This window comes from Gorilla gorilla, chromosome 7 (genome assembly GCF_029281585.2).
Source record: "Gorilla gorilla gorilla isolate KB3781 chromosome 7, NHGRI_mGorGor1-v2.1_pri, whole genome shotgun sequence".
Lineage (NCBI taxonomy): Eukaryota > Metazoa > Chordata > Mammalia > Primates > Hominidae > Gorilla > Gorilla gorilla.
This window is the reverse complement of record NC_073231.2, coordinates 122,615,182-122,632,595: the sequence shown is the minus strand read 5'-3', so window position 1 is coordinate 122,632,595 and position 17,414 is coordinate 122,615,182. Positions and strand designations below refer to the sequence as shown.

The window sequence follows — 17,414 nt, the reverse complement described above, 5'->3', positions numbered from 1 at the left end:
CGCACGGGGGCGCACATGCGCAGTCTGGGGCCACGGTAAAAGAAAACTACGAGAATACATTTAGCGTGTTTCCTACGTTTCAGAGGCGCGTAGCAAGAGCTTCTCTGAAAGACTGGCAGTATAGTAGTAGTCAGTGATAATATTGAGCCTTAATATGTTCCAGACACTGTCCTAAGTGATTTACCTTACATTATTCCCCTGAATGTTTATAATTCCCAAGTGAAAGAAGGAAATGATATATTGGATAGCTATGAGTGGGGAGGTTTGTACTGGCTGCTTTCCCATAAAGAAATTAAGCACGTTCACGAAGGGCACGTAGTTTGTTAGTGTCTGGAACCCAGTTTTCGTGCCTGAAGTTCAAATGTTCTTGCTACACCACCATAGAAACTAACGTCACTCAGGAACCATTTGTCAGGGCAAAGGGTGCCACCATTTTGCATTTCCTCCTGCCTTAGGACCATCCTAAATCACTCGCATGGAGTGTTTTGGAAGAACTCTCAAGAGCTTCGTTTGCCTAGAGTCAGAATTCCTAACCTTGAGTCCTGGTTTTGCCACAAACCCAAGCCGTTTGATCTTGGGCAACTCCCGAAGAAAGCTGGGTTCAACTTCCTCACTGTCAAACTGGTTGTAGGTCTAGATAAGTTTCAAGTACTCTTTTTATGTCCATAGTCTCTGACATAGGAAGACTACATACTGGGCCAGTAACAGGAAGGCACAAAGCTGACTGAAGATTTAAAAATTACTTGGTCAATTTGATTAATGAGGAGAATGAATCAGAAAATTTCAAGTTCTCCCGTGGCTAGCTGTCGAGTATCCACTTCAAGGTAAAATAATCAAAGAATGGGGAGTATGGAATTTTGCATTTTTGTCCTGGCCTGGAATCTGTCCCAGATCTAGTTTTGGCTAAAGATTGAAAGAACCAGCACAGAAAATGATTTACAACGTGATTGAATGCATTGTTTGCATTTGGGGTTTTATTTCAATATATAGGTTTATGAAATTGGAATAAGATCTATAATGTTAGCCCTGACCTGAGTCCCAGCACATCACTTAGATGGTTGCTTTCATTTAAACTTAAAATGAATTTAGGAATTGGAAGCCATGAAAACTTTTGCAGGGTTGGATTCAAGGTCTTTGAGTGTAATTGCTCAGTATTTTTCAATTTGAATCCTCTTTTTATCCCTGTATGCCAACTCTCTACCCCAACTATGCGCCCACCACAGACAGAGAAACGAGATACCACCTGAGTCTTGCAAAACAGTTAAAACATTTTTTCTTAAATAGCCTCAGATTTATCTACCAGCTCCTTGGCCACTTTTCAGTACTAAGAAAAATGTGGTGCAGCACTAGGGATTTTAGTCTTATCTTAGTTTTTGTTGTCGTTTTTTAATTTACCAAGCTACAGCACATTTTTTCCCCAAGCTCTATGTATATGACAGTGCCAGTTTGCACCCTATCTTTATTATGAAAACATGAAGATGGTCTATAATGGTGATTATCAAGTTTAAAACAAAGTTTTTGGCCGGGCATGGTGGCTCATGCCTGTAATACCAGAACTTCGGGAGCCCGAGGCGGGAGGATCACTTGAGCCCAGGAGTTGGAAACCAGCCTGGGCAAAATAGGGAGCCCCTGTCTCTACTAAATTAAAAGAAGACAAAAAGAGAAAAAAATAGAGTTTTCTATTACAGCAGTGTTTCTCAAAACATGGTCCTGGGATATGCAGAAAAAGCTCTTAGTGTGCTTGTTTAAAATGCCCATTTCTGATTCAGAATAAGTATTGAGGGAGAGGGGTACTATTCAAAGAGGAAGTGACATTTATTACAATCTCCCCAAATCATTATTATGCTCATTAGTGTTCCTGAAGGACCTTTTTTGTAATAAAGCATCGTTTATCCAATAAGATATTTTTATTAATTGGTACACTTAATACACTTTTGTTTAGATGCCAAATGATCTGTAATGGAAAATCAATATTTAGCCACAACCAAGGCAGAAGCCAAATACTGCCATTATTGAGTGAACCATTTGGATATAAATTTAAATCTGAAATTTTATTTTGAAAGTTATGTCATTATTAAAATATTTAATATTCATTGAATTTTTTTGACCTTATACTGAAGGAACAATAATTCATAACAGCATTGCTAGTTTTTAGCTTTTTTCTCAGGTCAGTCCACTGGACATTTTCCATGCCAAATAGAAATCCACATTCAGCTGGAATAAGTAGGCGATTAATTTATTTTTCTTTATTTTTTATGTTCTTCATTTTATTATGTCTGGATCAAATATGGTTTTATAATATGCTGTTGTACATGATTTTGAAGTTTTTTTCTTCATGAAATTTTGATGAAGCCAAGTTGACATGAGAATAATTTATTTTTGAAACGTATGACTAATTCCCAAATAGGACTTTCTCATGAAAGATTCATGGCCTAAATGGAATTAAAGAGGTAAACATTAAATATAATTCATAAAGGTTACTTTGTTGAATTTCATCAATGTTAGTATAATTTTGTTTAATTTCATAAATGTTAGACAATTTAGCTAACATATCTATTGTGGTATTATTCTGCCTTATATTCATATCTAAATATTTATAAACATTTGTTAACATTCATTAGCTCAAAAAAAATTTCTTCCTAACGTTATCTAACATACTGCCTAAATAAATAATTTAGCTAAATAAATATTTTACGACAACTTAGGTAAAGCACTTTGTATTGAGGTCCTATGAGGTTCTTTGCCAAGATCCCCTAGGATAGGCTCCATCATGGAATGCCTTACTGTGAAATTTCAAATACGTCAGAAGGTGTTACAAAGGTCAGATATGGAGGCTGTCACTTTTTAAAATAATCTTTAAAATAAAATAAACAAAAAACTTTATGTATTTCAAATTACAAAAATAACATATGCCTCTTAAAACAAGTGGAACAACACGAAGATAGTAATTTCTTCTCCCCTTGCCCAGATAACACTTTGATGATGTATTATGTATCTCTCGGCAATGTTTCCATATTTACATATTGATATATCATATGCATATATATACAATTTAATATTTATGTAGAGATACTCTGTTATGCGAAATTGAATCATATTTAACAATTCTATACATTTTGCTTTTCTCATCTAACAATCCTGTAGAAATCCCTACACACATCTACCCAAAGTCAATTGGCAGAGTTCTCATTCATTATTTTTAATGGCTGCATGACATTTCTCACAAAATCACCAAATATAACATAATAGATATGACACAGACTATGAATTTTCACCCAATATCTCTTCTCTTCTTTGTAGGAATAGACTCCCGATTTTATTCTGGAGTGTAATGTGCCCAGATAAGCAAATCCATTCCCCAGAATTCTTTTTTTTTCCTTTTCTTTTTGAGACGGAGTCTCGCTCTGTTGCCTATGGAGTGCAGTGGCACAATCTCGGCTCACTGCAACCTCCACCTCCTGGGTTCGAGCGATTCTCCTGCCTCAGTCTTCCAAGTAGCTGGGATTACAGGCACAGACCACCATGCCCGGCTAATTTTTGTATATTTAAGTAGGGACCGGGTTTCACTATGCTGGCCAGGCTGGCCAGGCTGGTCTTGAACTCCTGACCTCAAGTGGTCCGCTCACCTTGGCCTCCCAAAGTGCTGGGATTACAGGCGTGAGCCACAGCAGCCAGCCCACTCCCCAGCATTCTGTGCAGTTAGGTAGAACCACCGGATTAAGTTCTAGCCAAAGATATGTAAGTGTAAGTGTTGCATGGAATTCTGGGAAGCCGGCTTAAAGGAAGTCAACTTAGCTTGGCAGTGGGCACTTTTGTGTTTTATATCTCCTTCCTTCCTACTCCCTGGAATTTGGATGTGATAGCTTTAACTCCAGCAACCTATTTTAGACCATGAGGTAATTTTGAGAATGGAGGTCATTCACTTAACACTGGCAAAGCAGATAAGAGGAGCTTGGATCGCTCGCAACTGTGAAAGTGTCTTTCCAAACATAGACTTTCTACTTCTGGATTTCTTTTACATGAGAAGAAAAATAAACTTCTACCTTGGTTTTAAAAAAAAGTTATCATAAGTTTATTTTATATGTAGCCAAACTCAATGCTAAGTGATAGAGGAAGTTAAAACTACTTGCCAGAATTAGATAATTTTATATGAACAAATATGTTTGATGAGACCTTGATGTTAGTTGACGTCAGTCAATACAATTGCCCTTCCTTTGAACAGGTTCAAAATACTAGTTTATACGTTTCCTCTAAAAGGTGGAAAGTCTTCAAAGTTAAATAAACCAAATCTTTCTTTACATACTATAGAATCTGTCTTGACATTTGTTTCTCTTGAAAGTATAAACAATTTGATTTGAATTTGGTGTGTCAGTGGGATATATCTCCTGTTGAGAAAAGTTAGTTAAATATGAAGAGCCCCAGCTGCTTGGGTAAGGAACATCAAGGAAATGTTAGTGTCATCCAGTTGTCAATTAAAGAAAGCAAGCAGAATTCATGTATATAGGTCCTGCCAGTATCAGTGAGCTCTTCTTTCAGGTCAAATGACAAAGGAGAAGCTGTCTCTTAGAAAAAGATTTCAAGAGATTTCTGTTTCTCGAGGATATTTCTAAACTAGACAGTAAACAAGAAGTGCCCATCATCAGTTATCAGATGACTATTGTCGGATCACTATAAAATTAGACTAGCAAGTTTGCTTTCTGTAATAATTTATTTGGATGAAATCATACTTAGAACAAATACTGCATGTTAGGTAAATTGAAAGAAATTTATTATTTCTCTAACAGATGTATGTATGTATTTATTTATTTTTTTTGAGACAGAGTCTCACTCTGTTGCCCAGGCTGGAGTGCAGTGGTGCAATCTTGCCTCACTGCAACCTCTGCCTCCCGGGTTCATGCGATTCTCTTGCCTCAGCCTCCTGAGTAGCTGGGATTACAGGTGCCCACCACCACGCCTGGCTGATTTTTGTATTTTTAGTAGAAACAGGTTTTCACCATGTTGTCCAGGCTGGTCTCAAACTCCTGACCTCAAGAGATCTGCCCACCTTGGCCTCCTAAAGTGCTGGGATTACAGGTGTGAGCCACCTCACCCAGCCCGTCTCTAACAGATTTAAATAGTGCTCTCCATTGGCATTTTACTACAAAATGTTTAATTGCACTAATTTAAATGGTGAAAATAAAAACTGGTAGAGCAGAGCAAAAAGTTAAGAAATAGTACCAATGGCAAACATGTTTTACTGTAATGCAAAGCAAACTGCCATTTGAAATTTAATTATTATTCAAACTGATAGAGAAGTTCACACTAAATGGGTCTTTCATTTTAATCTATCAAAGCACTTTAGAAGATTAATGAATCCTTATAAAATTACTCTAGATAACCAAATATTATTACTGTTACTTAAAGAAGTTTAAAGATTGGAAATTATGTCAGATTACAGCTTTAAAAGGATTTTCTAAAAAACACTATTTATTTATATTTAACAAAATGTTGAAGACAACTCTTTCACTCATGGTTTTGTATATATTTTTAAGCAGCAGGAGGACTCCGGGCAGAAACTGAACTCCTGGTGGCAAGAAATTAAACATGCTTTCAATAATCCAGTAGAATATTATTTCAAAGTCTAGTATTTATAATTGAATTACACCAATATGAAGTATTAATTACATGATATTATACAAAATAAAAGTCACTCTTACAATCCTCTCAAATTTTTTTTTACTGCAAGATTACTTTGTTTAAATATTAGTTGGTAAGTGATGAATCAAAATACTGGGATGAAAAGTCCAATGTCATTTTAAAAATTATTATTATTTTAGCAAACATATAGAAAATGACCACATGCTAATTCTTATGTGTAAATGAATATTATTTTCTTTTTATTGGCTCCAACTTTATACTCTCTGTAGTTTCTTTAATAACACTGAACAAATTACCTAGCTCTTCAAAGTATAACCTCCCATAGTCTTATTTCACATTTGTACACAAAAGGAGGCCTATGACTTAAATTGATCTCAATGAGGCTAATGAGCAAGATCTTTTTTCTATGGCTGGGGGAGAGGTTTCCTTAAAATAAACAAAACAAAAAGTGTATTGTTTCAATTGCTACTGTGAGCTTGAGATTATAGTGGTAGCCAGTCTTTGGTCAGAACCCAAACATGGCAGGAGACAGAATCCAGAGAGTCATGAAGTAATGAAACTGGAGTCTGTATGCTGCTTCACTTGGAGTATGCCCTTCTCTAGACATCCAGATCCATGATAGCATATATTTCCCTCTTGTTTAAAATAATTTAAATTGGCAGGCTGAGCATGGTGGCTAGCACCCATAATCCTAGCCCTTTGGGAAACCAACGTAGGAAGATCACTTGAGCCCAGGAGTTCGAGGCCAGCCTGAGCAACATTGTGGAACTGGTTATCTACAAAAAGTACAAAAATTATTCAAGTGTGGTGCTATGTGCCTTGAGTCCCAGCTACTTGAGAGGCTGAGGTGGGAAGTTCACCTGAGCCTGGGGAGGTTGAGGCTGCTGTGAGCCGAGATCGTGCCATTACACTCCAGCCTGGGCAACAAAGTAAGACACAGCAAGCATGTGCGTGTGTGCACGCGTGCACACATGCACACATACACAAACACACCCCACACATCTTTTGGCTCATCTGAATATAGAACGAGCCAGGTGAACTCCGAAATGTATACTCTCTGTTGTAAGTTAGCACTCTCTATCGTAATAAAATGACATTTAACAACATTTAGGGGCTCATCTTTGGTGTCCTGACTCATTTTGCTGCATTGAAAGAGGTTTAAGTGTCTTAGCCAAGTGAGGGAAAGCAGCTCCAATACTGGGTGGTTCTGAAGCATGGAGTGGTCACAGCCTGACTTTTACTGGGCAGTGTTTTTCTAGTGGGTAGAGTTATTATGCCACAAAAGCTGAACTAGTTAGACTGTTTATTTTTTATTTGCTCACTCAGGTGTGACAGGCTATCCTCTGCTTCCTGTCCCCATGCAGTAATCACACATGGGCAGCGCCCACAGCTTAGTTTGGAAGGCCCTCATCAGCCTCTCTCTTTTTGCCTGTAACTAAATTAGAAATATTTCCAGCAATTGGAGAAGTATGCTAAAAATATTAGTTTCTGTGACAAAGAGAATGAAGAACATCTTGTTGCGAATACAAGATAAATTTATTTTATACAATAAATAAATATCCACAATGAAATTAATACCCACAATATTGAACTTCCTTATGGGAGGCCAGAAAGACAACTTAATGGTTGTGACCAACCATCTTTAAGTGATTAAATACATTCAGTTTCTGCTACAATCTGTTACTTTCTTCCTTATGCATACTTCAGGTTTATTTTGTTCTTTTTTGTCTAGGATGTTAGAGAGCTTAGATGATGGATTTGACACATTTCCTTTTTCTAATATAGGCAGTTAGCTATAAACTTCTTTCTCAGCACTGATGTATCTGTGCCCCACACATTTTAATATTTTATATTTTCATATTCATCTAGTTCAATTTGTGTATATGTTTTAAAATTTTCATGGAGACTTCCTCTTTGATCTGTGGATTAATACTATTAGAAGTATGTTGTTTAGTTTCCAAATATTCAGAAAATTTTGTTATCCTATGTTTTAATTCCTTCTTTAAATCTATTGTGATTTGAGAACATACTATGAATAATTTCAATTCAGAAATCATTTAATTTGTTGAGGTTTAAACTTGCTGAGGTTTGTTTATGGTTCAGGATATGACCTGTATATTCCATGGACACTTGAAAAAAGTGTGTATTTTCTACTTCGAGTGTTCCATAAATGCTGATTTGATCCTGTTGGTTGATGGTATTGTTGAGTTCCTTATATCCTATTGATTTTCTCCATAGTTGTTTTATCCATTGTTGAGAGAAGGAGTTGACATCTCCAACTATAATTATGGATTTGCCCATTTTTTCCTTTCAGCTCTATGAGATTTTTCTTCACATAGGTTCTGATTTCTGTTGGGGCATACACATTGAGAATTCTCATGTGTTCTTTGTGATTGATCATTTTATTATTATTTGATGTCTCCTTCTGTCTTTGATTATTTTCTTTTCTCTGAATTTTGCCTTATTTGATATTAATATAGCCACTCCTGCTTTCTTTTGATTAGTGGTTACATGATATATTTTTCCATCGTTTTACTTTCTTTGTACTTATATTACTATGTTTGAAGTGAGTTTCTTATAGACAGCCTATGGATAGATCATGTTTTTATCCATTTATTCATTCATCCAGTTGTTTTCCTTTAATTGGTATATTTAAAACATTTATATTGGCTAGGCGCAGTGGCTCACGCCTATAATCCCAGCACTTTGGGAAGCTGAGGCGGGCAGATCACCTGAGGTGAGGCGTTCGAAACCAGCCTGGCCAACATGGCAAAACCCCGTCTTTACTAAAAATACAAAAATTAGCTGGACAGGGTGGTGGGTGCCTGAAATCCTAGCTACTCAAGAGGCTGAGGCGAGAGAATCGCTTGAACCTGGGAGGCGGAGGTTGCAGTGAGCCAAGATCACACCATTGCACTCCAGCCTGGGTGACACAGGGAGACTCTGTCTCAAAAAAAAAAAAAAAACAAAATTAACATAACTATTAATATATTTGGGCTTAAGATTGCCATTTATTTTTTATTCATTCTCTCTGTTTTCATTTCTCTCTTTTCTTTTTCTTCATTCTTCTGGGTTATTTGAACATTTTAAATAATATATTGATTTATTTACGTTATTTTGCGTGTATCTCTTTGTAAAGCTTGGATGAGGTCACCATAAAAGAGAACAAAAATAGGGGAAAGAAGATGTTCAAAGTCTAAATTTGGTGCTCTTCAATATTTAAAGGTTGAAAAGGGGTAGAAAAATCAGCAATGGGAACTGAGAATAAAGGAGGTAGCCAGTGAGATAGGAATGAAATTAGGAACCGAAGTGACGGAAATGTCATTGCTTCTGGGCCCTTTCTTGTCAAGGTGATCATATTGATTTCTAATTCAAATTCTTCATATTCTCTGGCTCTCTCTCTCTCTCTCAGTTGTACCTCTTACATCTAGTGTATTTCATAAAGAGGGCCCACATGAACTGTCTCAGGACAGATGAAAATAACCCATTGTAGTATGCTTAGCACACGTGGCTGCAAAACCTTAGTTGGATATTTTCAAGGACAAAAAAATTGCAAAATATTTTAAACTTTACTTTGTAGTTTTACTGTTATGAGGATATTGGTATTGTAATTCTGAAACAAAACTGTGTTATGTATGTTGTAGGATAAAGCAATAAATAAATGTATTATTGTTTATAAGTAGCCTGACTGTTTTCTGATGCTCATCATTCCAGCTACCTAGTGGTAGGCAAAAACCTCCAGTCTGGTTCTTCCATGCGAGATTTTCTTTCTTCTTTTTGTGGATGTTCTATTACCAATTTCTAGTGTAATTTTACCAGGATCAACCTTTAAAACCTCTAAATTTGTGGACTTTCTGTGTTACCTAGGGTTTGGTGTATTTTAATAAATATTTCATATACACTTGAAATGAGTGGATATTAACTTTTCATTTTGTAGTGTTAAGAATTTGTAACATGTAACTATTTCTCCTCCCAGATTGAAATATAACACCAGATCCCAATGACAAAACAACAGAAAACTTCAGGGCAGGATATACTGTTTATTGATTTAACTATTTCATCAGTTCTGTATACATATTGATTGAATAAACATTTAAAAAATAAGGGATAGGAAAAAAGTCATTTGGAAGTAGAAAAGAATGTTTTAAATTACTTATCTAAAATGGCTTCTTACAGTTGTCATATATTCTTTTAAGGACTTGAGATGTGTATTTCAGAGTAATGTGTCATAAATCAGCGTGATTTTTAGAAAATATATTCTGTATCATCCTTCAACAATACCTCAAATAACTTCTTTGGTACTTTACTCAGGTAAATCTCTACATGAAGCTAATAGCAAAAGGCTACTATTTCTGGTAATTCTGATAAAAGTTTCTATGTCTTAATTTCTATATAATCTAAGTGGTTACAAGCAGCTATCTAAAATTACGTAAAACAAGCTGTGCAATACTGGCTCATCGCTAATTAACAGAATAATGTCGGACAAATCACTTATCAGTTTTCTAATATGCATAATGCGAGTTAGTACAGCACTTCATTGCAAGATCAGAAATGAAAGCATTTTTACATAAGAGACACTACAGAAATAATGCAAACTGTAATGCTATTATGACGGTTTGCCTAATGGTGAATGATTAAACATTTAAAAAGTTTACTTTCATCTTAGATCATTCCATCGGAAAGAGGTCGAAAATGTACAGTAGGCATGCACAAAGGATACCGCCTGGAAAGCAGGTAAAACTGGAAAACAGGAGGGAGGCGGGGCCCAATTTTGGCTTCTCCTTCCATCTCCGCCCCTCGAACGCCGGCCTGCGAGTGACGTCACGCGAGACTTGTACTTCCGCTTCCGGTAACTCACGTTTCTCTTTCTTCCTGTCTGCTTGGAAAGATGGCGTCCCGCAAGGAAGGTACCGGCTCTACTGCCACCTCTTCCAGCTCCACCGCCGGCGCAGCAGGGAAAGGCAAAGGCAAAGGCGGCTCGGGAGATTCAGCCGTGAAGCAAGTGCAGATAGATGGCCTTGTGAGTGCTGTTCCTTTTCCTCTGGCCCGCGTGGGGAGCGCAGTTCCCAGCCCCGTTCCACCAGACGTACTTTCTAGCATTCTCCCCCTCGGGCTTGGTGTGGCTGGGCCAAAGTTTTTCCCTAGTACCTTTCTCTTTCATCTTCACTTTCTGTTCAGGAGACGCGACAACCTTCTCTTGTCTTCTAACGGGACAGTTGGGGCTTCAGGAAGGGGACTGAGAATAGGGGTGTGAGTGACAGGTTCCTGGGGTCTTGTTTAGAGATGACCGGTGGGGGGATTTGGAGAAAGACTCCTGGAGACCAGCAGCTAACGAAGGTGTCGAGAAGGATTTAGGGACCTTGTAGGGCTCTGGGAAGGAGAGAGTAAGGAAACTCCACTGATTCCCTGCTGGGATCTGACATCTATAACGTTCTAAGTGGAGATGTACTTTGTAGCCACTCTTTTGAGCCTGTACTTCGGCGCTTTATCTGAAACCGTATAATTTAGAATACTCTTTTGTATTGTTCATTCTGAAAAACATAAAAGAATATCAAAGAGAAAGGCCTTAAATGTATTTAGTAGTTAAGGTTCATGAACTAGGACATCCAAGGAAATTCTTGATAAGGAAATGGATTTAGCTGGGAAAAGGAAAATCTAGAATGAGAAATTTTATTTCTGTTGTTTCGAAGCAAAATGCATTTATATGACGTTCTAGTTTTAAAAGTATCCTTCGTGCCATCTTTTTAAAAAGCATCCTCTCTTCCTTTGATTTTTTTAAAGGTTATTTCCTATTAATGCAGATCTTAGATATTTGTAATAAGAAAGTACTTTTAAATCAATGTGAAAATTGTAATTGCAACCGGGTATTTTTAAGTGGAAACTGTTGATAATTTAAACCCAGCATATAATTGAATCTGTTGAACTGACTTAGTTAAACTGGATACAAGAGTGTAGCCTGGTGGTTAAGAGCTCATTCAGTCTTCTAGGCTCTTCCACTTAACCAGCTCTGTGACTTTAGGCAAGTTAGCCTTTCCAGGCTTTGCTTTCCTCATCTGTCAAGTGGGAATGAGAAGTATCTGTATCATAGAGTTGTTTGGATTAAATGAAAAAGTTTATGTGGTGACCTGTAGTACAGTGTAATCACTTAATGTTAATTATGATTATTATTATGAGTTTAATGTCTGTGGTTAGCAGAGTTTGAAAGATGCAGGCAAGAGATTAACTTTGGAATGTTTTGTTCTAAATGTCACTTGTGTAATACTTTGAAAATGCAGGCCGGGCGTGGTGGCTCACGGCTGTAATCCCAGCACTTTGGGAGGCCGAGGCGGGCGGATCAGGAGGTCAGGAGTTCGAGACCAGCCTGACCAACATGGTGAAACCCCGTCTCTACTAAAAACACAAAATTAGCCGGGCATGTTGGCACGCGCCTGTAATCCCAGCTACTCAGGAGGCTGAGGTGGGAGAATCGCTTGAACCTGGGAGGCGGAGGTTGCAGTGAGCCGAGATTGTGCCACTGCACTCCAGCCTGGGCAATAGAGCGAGCCTCCGTCCAAAAAAAAAAGAAAATGGAGTACTATCTGGCCTGTGTACTGGCACTGTGGCTTTCCCTGGCTCATGGGAGGCAGATGTGTGTTCAGGAATAAATGACGCATCTTTAGAGATTGCAAATCTCTAAAGTTAGTGGGTGGACTTAGATTACACTTGTTAAAATAAGTACCACTTATGCACTTGGGAAATGTTTATTTCTTAGAAACATATTTCTTATTAAATTTGCTGTGTCACAACAGCACTCTTTGAATCACTTAGTTTCCAGTGTTGAAAAAGGCAACAGGTCGGTGGCATAAATCTATTTGGAGATCATTTATTTAGCAAATATTTTAGGACATTCTGTTAAGTGCCAAATACTGTCTAACACAGGGCAGTGGTAAAAGCACTTCAGTAACAATGTCCTGGCAGCTTTAAGAGGGATTGTCGAATTAAACAGAGACCTGCAGGTGGAGACGGACTGGATCACTTCAGGTTCACAAATAGGCAGTGGTGCTTAGGAAGGTCAAGAGACTGGTTCTCAATTTTTTGGACTCAGAAATTACTATTTTTTATCAGCTCTCTCAGAATTGATTAATGCTAAGGAACCAATTAGTCCTCACAGGAGATTGGTTTATAGACATGTAAATGTTGATTTACTCATTTACTGTGGAAGACGTACCTTTTCAGTGGTGAAAACGCTCATATCTACCACCAAAAAGACCCTTTTGATTACCAAAGCACCTTGGAAATCGAATAAAAAAAATCAGAAGCTTACCAGTGACTCCAAAATCAATCATAATAAGAGCAGGTAAAGGATTATTTTACTTGAGAGTTATTTATATCCAGATTCTTGACGAACTTAGTGAATTATCTCTTATTCACAGTGGTGGGTACCTCTGTGCTTTTGTTCTCCACCGGTTGGGTAGATATTAACAAAATAAGTTCCTAACTACTTTCCCCCTTTTTGGACATCTGCCTTTCTGTCATTTATATAGTTTTAGGCAGCTAGATTATATTGCAGTTGCAAGGTTCTTTTATCTTGGTTGCTCATTTTTTAATGGTGAATGTTTTCCAGTTACCATAAATCATGTAGGGAACATTTAAATGATATGTTCTTTATGCCTTTTACATTGTTAATACAGGGAATACTGGTTACTCTAAATTTTATTAATGGATTATTGCAGATAGAGTAACCAAGAATCATCCATCTTGAATACTATCTCCACATGGATGATAGGTATACCCACGTTTGCCCAGATACAATTTAAAAAAAACTCCTTCCTTAAACTCTTCTCTCTCTTTTTTCTTTTCTTTTCTCTCTTTCTTTCTCTCTCTCTCTCTCTCTCTCTTTCTTTCTTTCATTTCTGTCTTGATGAACAGTGTTACTCTTAGGAAAGCAATATTACATACTAGCCAAGACAATCTTGACGACAGACTTGGATTCAGATCCTTATTCCAGCAGTAAGCATGACCTTGGGGAAGTTATTAAATTTTCTAGGCCTCAGGTGTATCCTTTGTAAAATGGGGATGATGATAAAGTAGTAACTCATAAGGGTTGTGAGAATGAAATTCCGAGGTATTTAAAGTGTTTAATATAGTACCTGTGTCATCGTAAACACTCAGATTACTGTGTCTTTGCCACTCTCATCCTTATTAATGTTTCTCAAATCATTTCGAATGCTAACTTTGCTAATGTAGATTGGAATTGTAGAAAGAGCACTTCAGTGCTCCTGGTAATCAGGAGACATGCATTCCAGTCTGCATCCACCAGTAACTAACAACACTTCTATGATTGTTTTACTCCAAAGGTACATTTTCTCATCCACAAAATGATTGCCACTATCCCTATCAATTTTCATGGTTTATGGTTTCTTTCTTTTGCTTTCATACCTGAATCCTGAGGGTTCTTATTGGTGTGTGACCCCAGTCAATCACTATCCTTCCTTTTAGGCCACTTACTCCTTACCTTTTATGTTTCTTCTCCATCTGTGCATATTGGAGTGCCTCATGGTTTAGGTTTTGGCTTTTCTTTTAGTCTCTGCTTGACATAGGTAGTGTAACGAAGTTGATAAAAGTACATGCTCTGGAGCCAGACTGCTTGGATTTGAATCCCAGCTCTGAAATTTGCTGCATGACATTGGGCAAGTCTTTGTGCCTCATTTTCCTCATCTGAATTGTTTTGAGACTTTAAATGGATTGAATATATGTCAACAACTAGAACAATGTCTGGGACAGAATAAGTCACCATTTAAGCTTTGCTGCTGCTTTATTTGCAGTAATTATAGTAGTATTCTTTAAGGTATTCTTATCTGTGCTCACGGCTTTAAATATTTATATTCTAATAAGTCCTAGATTTATATTTCTTCCAGTAATGGCTCTTGAATGCCTCTCTTGAATACCCATTGCCTGTTTGACGTCACTATTTGGATATCTCATAAGCATCTCATATTTAACATGTACAAAATAGAATTATAGACTTGTTCTCCTTACTTTCCATCACAGCACCCTATATTTCTTTCTAGAATTTTCCACAGCCTGTAACTATCTTGTTTGTTTTCTTCTTTGTTTTCCTCATCAGAATGTATGCTACTGAGGGCAGGGACTATGCTTTTTCACCTGTTTTATCTCCAGTACTGAACCTGTTAATTCACAAAGTAGGATAAATGAATGAGTATGTATTCCATTTTATTATTTATACTAATTTATGTTCTAATATCTTATATAGGTTATTTTAATATTGTTTTCCCCTGCCTTCTCCAGTCTGCCATTCATACTTTTATTAAAACGTTTATTTAACGTGAACATTCAGATTTTAACTTCTTTCCTTAGATGTTTTCAGTGACTTTCCATTGAATTGAAGGACCAAAATGTTGTCCTTGTTTCTTGCATTTATGTTCAGGTTTATTTCCTTTCTTTCCAAGCTTTGTAGGAACTGTACATTCCAGCCACTCAGACTACTTAGTTTTTTCTTTAATAAGTCATGCTAAAGGCCAGGTGTGGTGGCTCACGCCTGTAATCCCAGCACTTTGGGAGGCCAAGGCAGGCAGATCACGAGGTCAGGAGATTAAGACCGTCCTGGCTAACATGGTGAAACCCTGTCTCTACTAAAAATACAAAAAATTAGCCAGGCGTGGTGGCGGGCGCCTGTAGTCCCAGCTACTCAGGAGGCTGAGGCAGGGGAATGGCATGAACCGGGGAGGCGGAGCTTGCAGTGAACCGAGATCGCACCACTGCACTCCAGATTGGGCGACAGAGCGAGACTCCGTCTCAAAAAAAAAAAAAAAAAAAAAGTCATGCTAAAGACAGACCTAGAGTCACATCCTTATTCAAAGCAGTAAGCATGACCTTGCTTTTGTTCATGACGTTCTTTCTCTTTGAAATTGTTCTCTTTCATCATCACATATTGAATAAAAAATGTGACTTAATCGACTTACTCTGTTTTTAAAAAAATTCTCCATATAGTTTAACTTGAATCTGTATACTCCAGATGTATTCTGTTCTTCATTCATTTAACAAATATTTATTGATTGCCGACCACATGCCAGGTCTAGCCCTGCTACATGCTGGGGTATATTGTAGTAACCTATATAAGATATTATATAGGTGAGCAAGGTAGAACCCAGTCCCGACTCTCATGAGCATTCTCAGCCATATATAGATGTAGATGAACCCAGAGATTAATCTCATCCTATGTTTAGCCTGATGTTTTAACACGTTTGTTCCTTCCTGGCACATTGATAGTGGCCAAGACCAATTTTTCTTGTATTTTTGAACCCTTCCTTTCCTACCTTTAGACCTATTTCATCACTTCCTCTGTATCTGTAATGTAGCAGTCCCTCAATATCCACAGGGAAACCAGGACCCCTATGTATTCAAAATCCAGGCATACTGAAGTCCTACAGTTGGCCCTATGGATCCTTGTGGAACTCCCGTATAGGAAAAGTTGGCCTTTCCTGTATGCAAGGTTCACATCCCTGAACCTGTGCAGTTCAAGCCCATATTGTTTAAGGGTCAACTGTATGTTCCCTTAGCACATAAACATCATCAGGACTTTCCCATATTAAAATTTTCAGCATTGTCTCTTTTAGTTCCCTGTGTTCCATTTTTTTGCCCTGGCTTTTTTTTCCTCTTTAAGTTAATGGTTAAAGAACTATTTTATATTTGTAGTCTTCTATACTTTCTAAAACTCTGTTGCTGTTAGAATCTGCCACCACAAACTCCCTGAATTATTATTATTACTTTTTAAAGATTATTGATAACATCAGCAAAGAACTGTAAAGCATATCAAAATGTCATACATGGAAGATAGTGTTTAAACATCCAGTTACCCACTATTCAACCTGAGAAACAGAACATTACAAGTATCTTTGAAGCCCCTTCCCCTTTTTCATGCCTTCCTCCAATCCCTTCTCTCCCTGTGTGAATCACTACTGGTGAGCTTTATTTTAATGATTCTTTTGTAGCTTTACCACATGGAGTATTAAACAATTTGATTATTTTCACCTGTCTGTATGAATAAATATGAATTAAATCATAGTTCATATTCTCCTATGTTTTGAGTCTTGATACGTCTGTCTCATACCATGATTGGTAGGACTTAGGGATGCTCCTGGACAGTTATACTAAGTACCATAATGTCAAATTATTTTCCTAAGTATTTGTACCATTTCACATTTGTCCTAGCAATTTATGAGGAGTCTCATTGCTTCACATCTCTCTTATATTTAGTATGGCTGGATACCCATTTTTGTCAGTCCACTAAGTTGAAATGCTCTCTCTCAATAATCTTTTAATTGTCCATTCCAGTAGACTTGTCAATGTGTCTCTTATTGTGTACCTTGCAAGAGTCTGCTTGGTACTTCCTTGTGAAATGGGAGAATGGTTAACACTGAAAGAACTTGATAGAAGGAACTCTGCACAGGGCTTGTTTTCCAAAGAAAAGTATCATTTGGAGGAGCAAAGTTATAAGCTTACCTAAGCATGTCATAAAGCTGTTCAAAAATAACTCAGAGCTAGTCTTGTGGATGGAAATATAGTGCCTGAGTCACATTCTGCTTAAAGTTGTAACAAATACAGACGAGTTAAAAGAAAAAAAAAACAAAAATAAAGAAAGAATGGGTCTTCATTCTGTCAGGTGGTCTCATTGTTCCTAGACAAGATCAAGCTAATTCTTCCCATTAAACTTTTCATGTTGAACCCACTTTGTTCCCTAGAACATTTGAATTTTACCTTTCTTATGTTCATTAGAC

At 37.3% G+C, this 17,414-nt stretch overlaps 1 protein-coding gene across 1 annotated transcript in view; it reads left to right on the top strand.

The window, feature by feature from the left end:
- Positions 1 to 12: 12 nt before the first annotated feature.
- The window catches only part of EIF3H (eukaryotic translation initiation factor 3 subunit H), a 119,509-nt gene continuing 102,107 nt past the window's right edge, over positions 13 to 17,414 (top strand). Inside the window, exons 1-2 of the mRNA XM_055348944.2 lie at positions 13 to 824; positions 10,304 to 10,657. Of these exons, the coding sequence (XP_055204919.1) occupies positions 10,526 to 10,657 (132 nt within the window). The 5' untranslated portion in view covers positions 13 to 824; positions 10,304 to 10,525. The remainder of the gene's footprint in view (positions 825 to 10,303; positions 10,658 to 17,414) is intronic.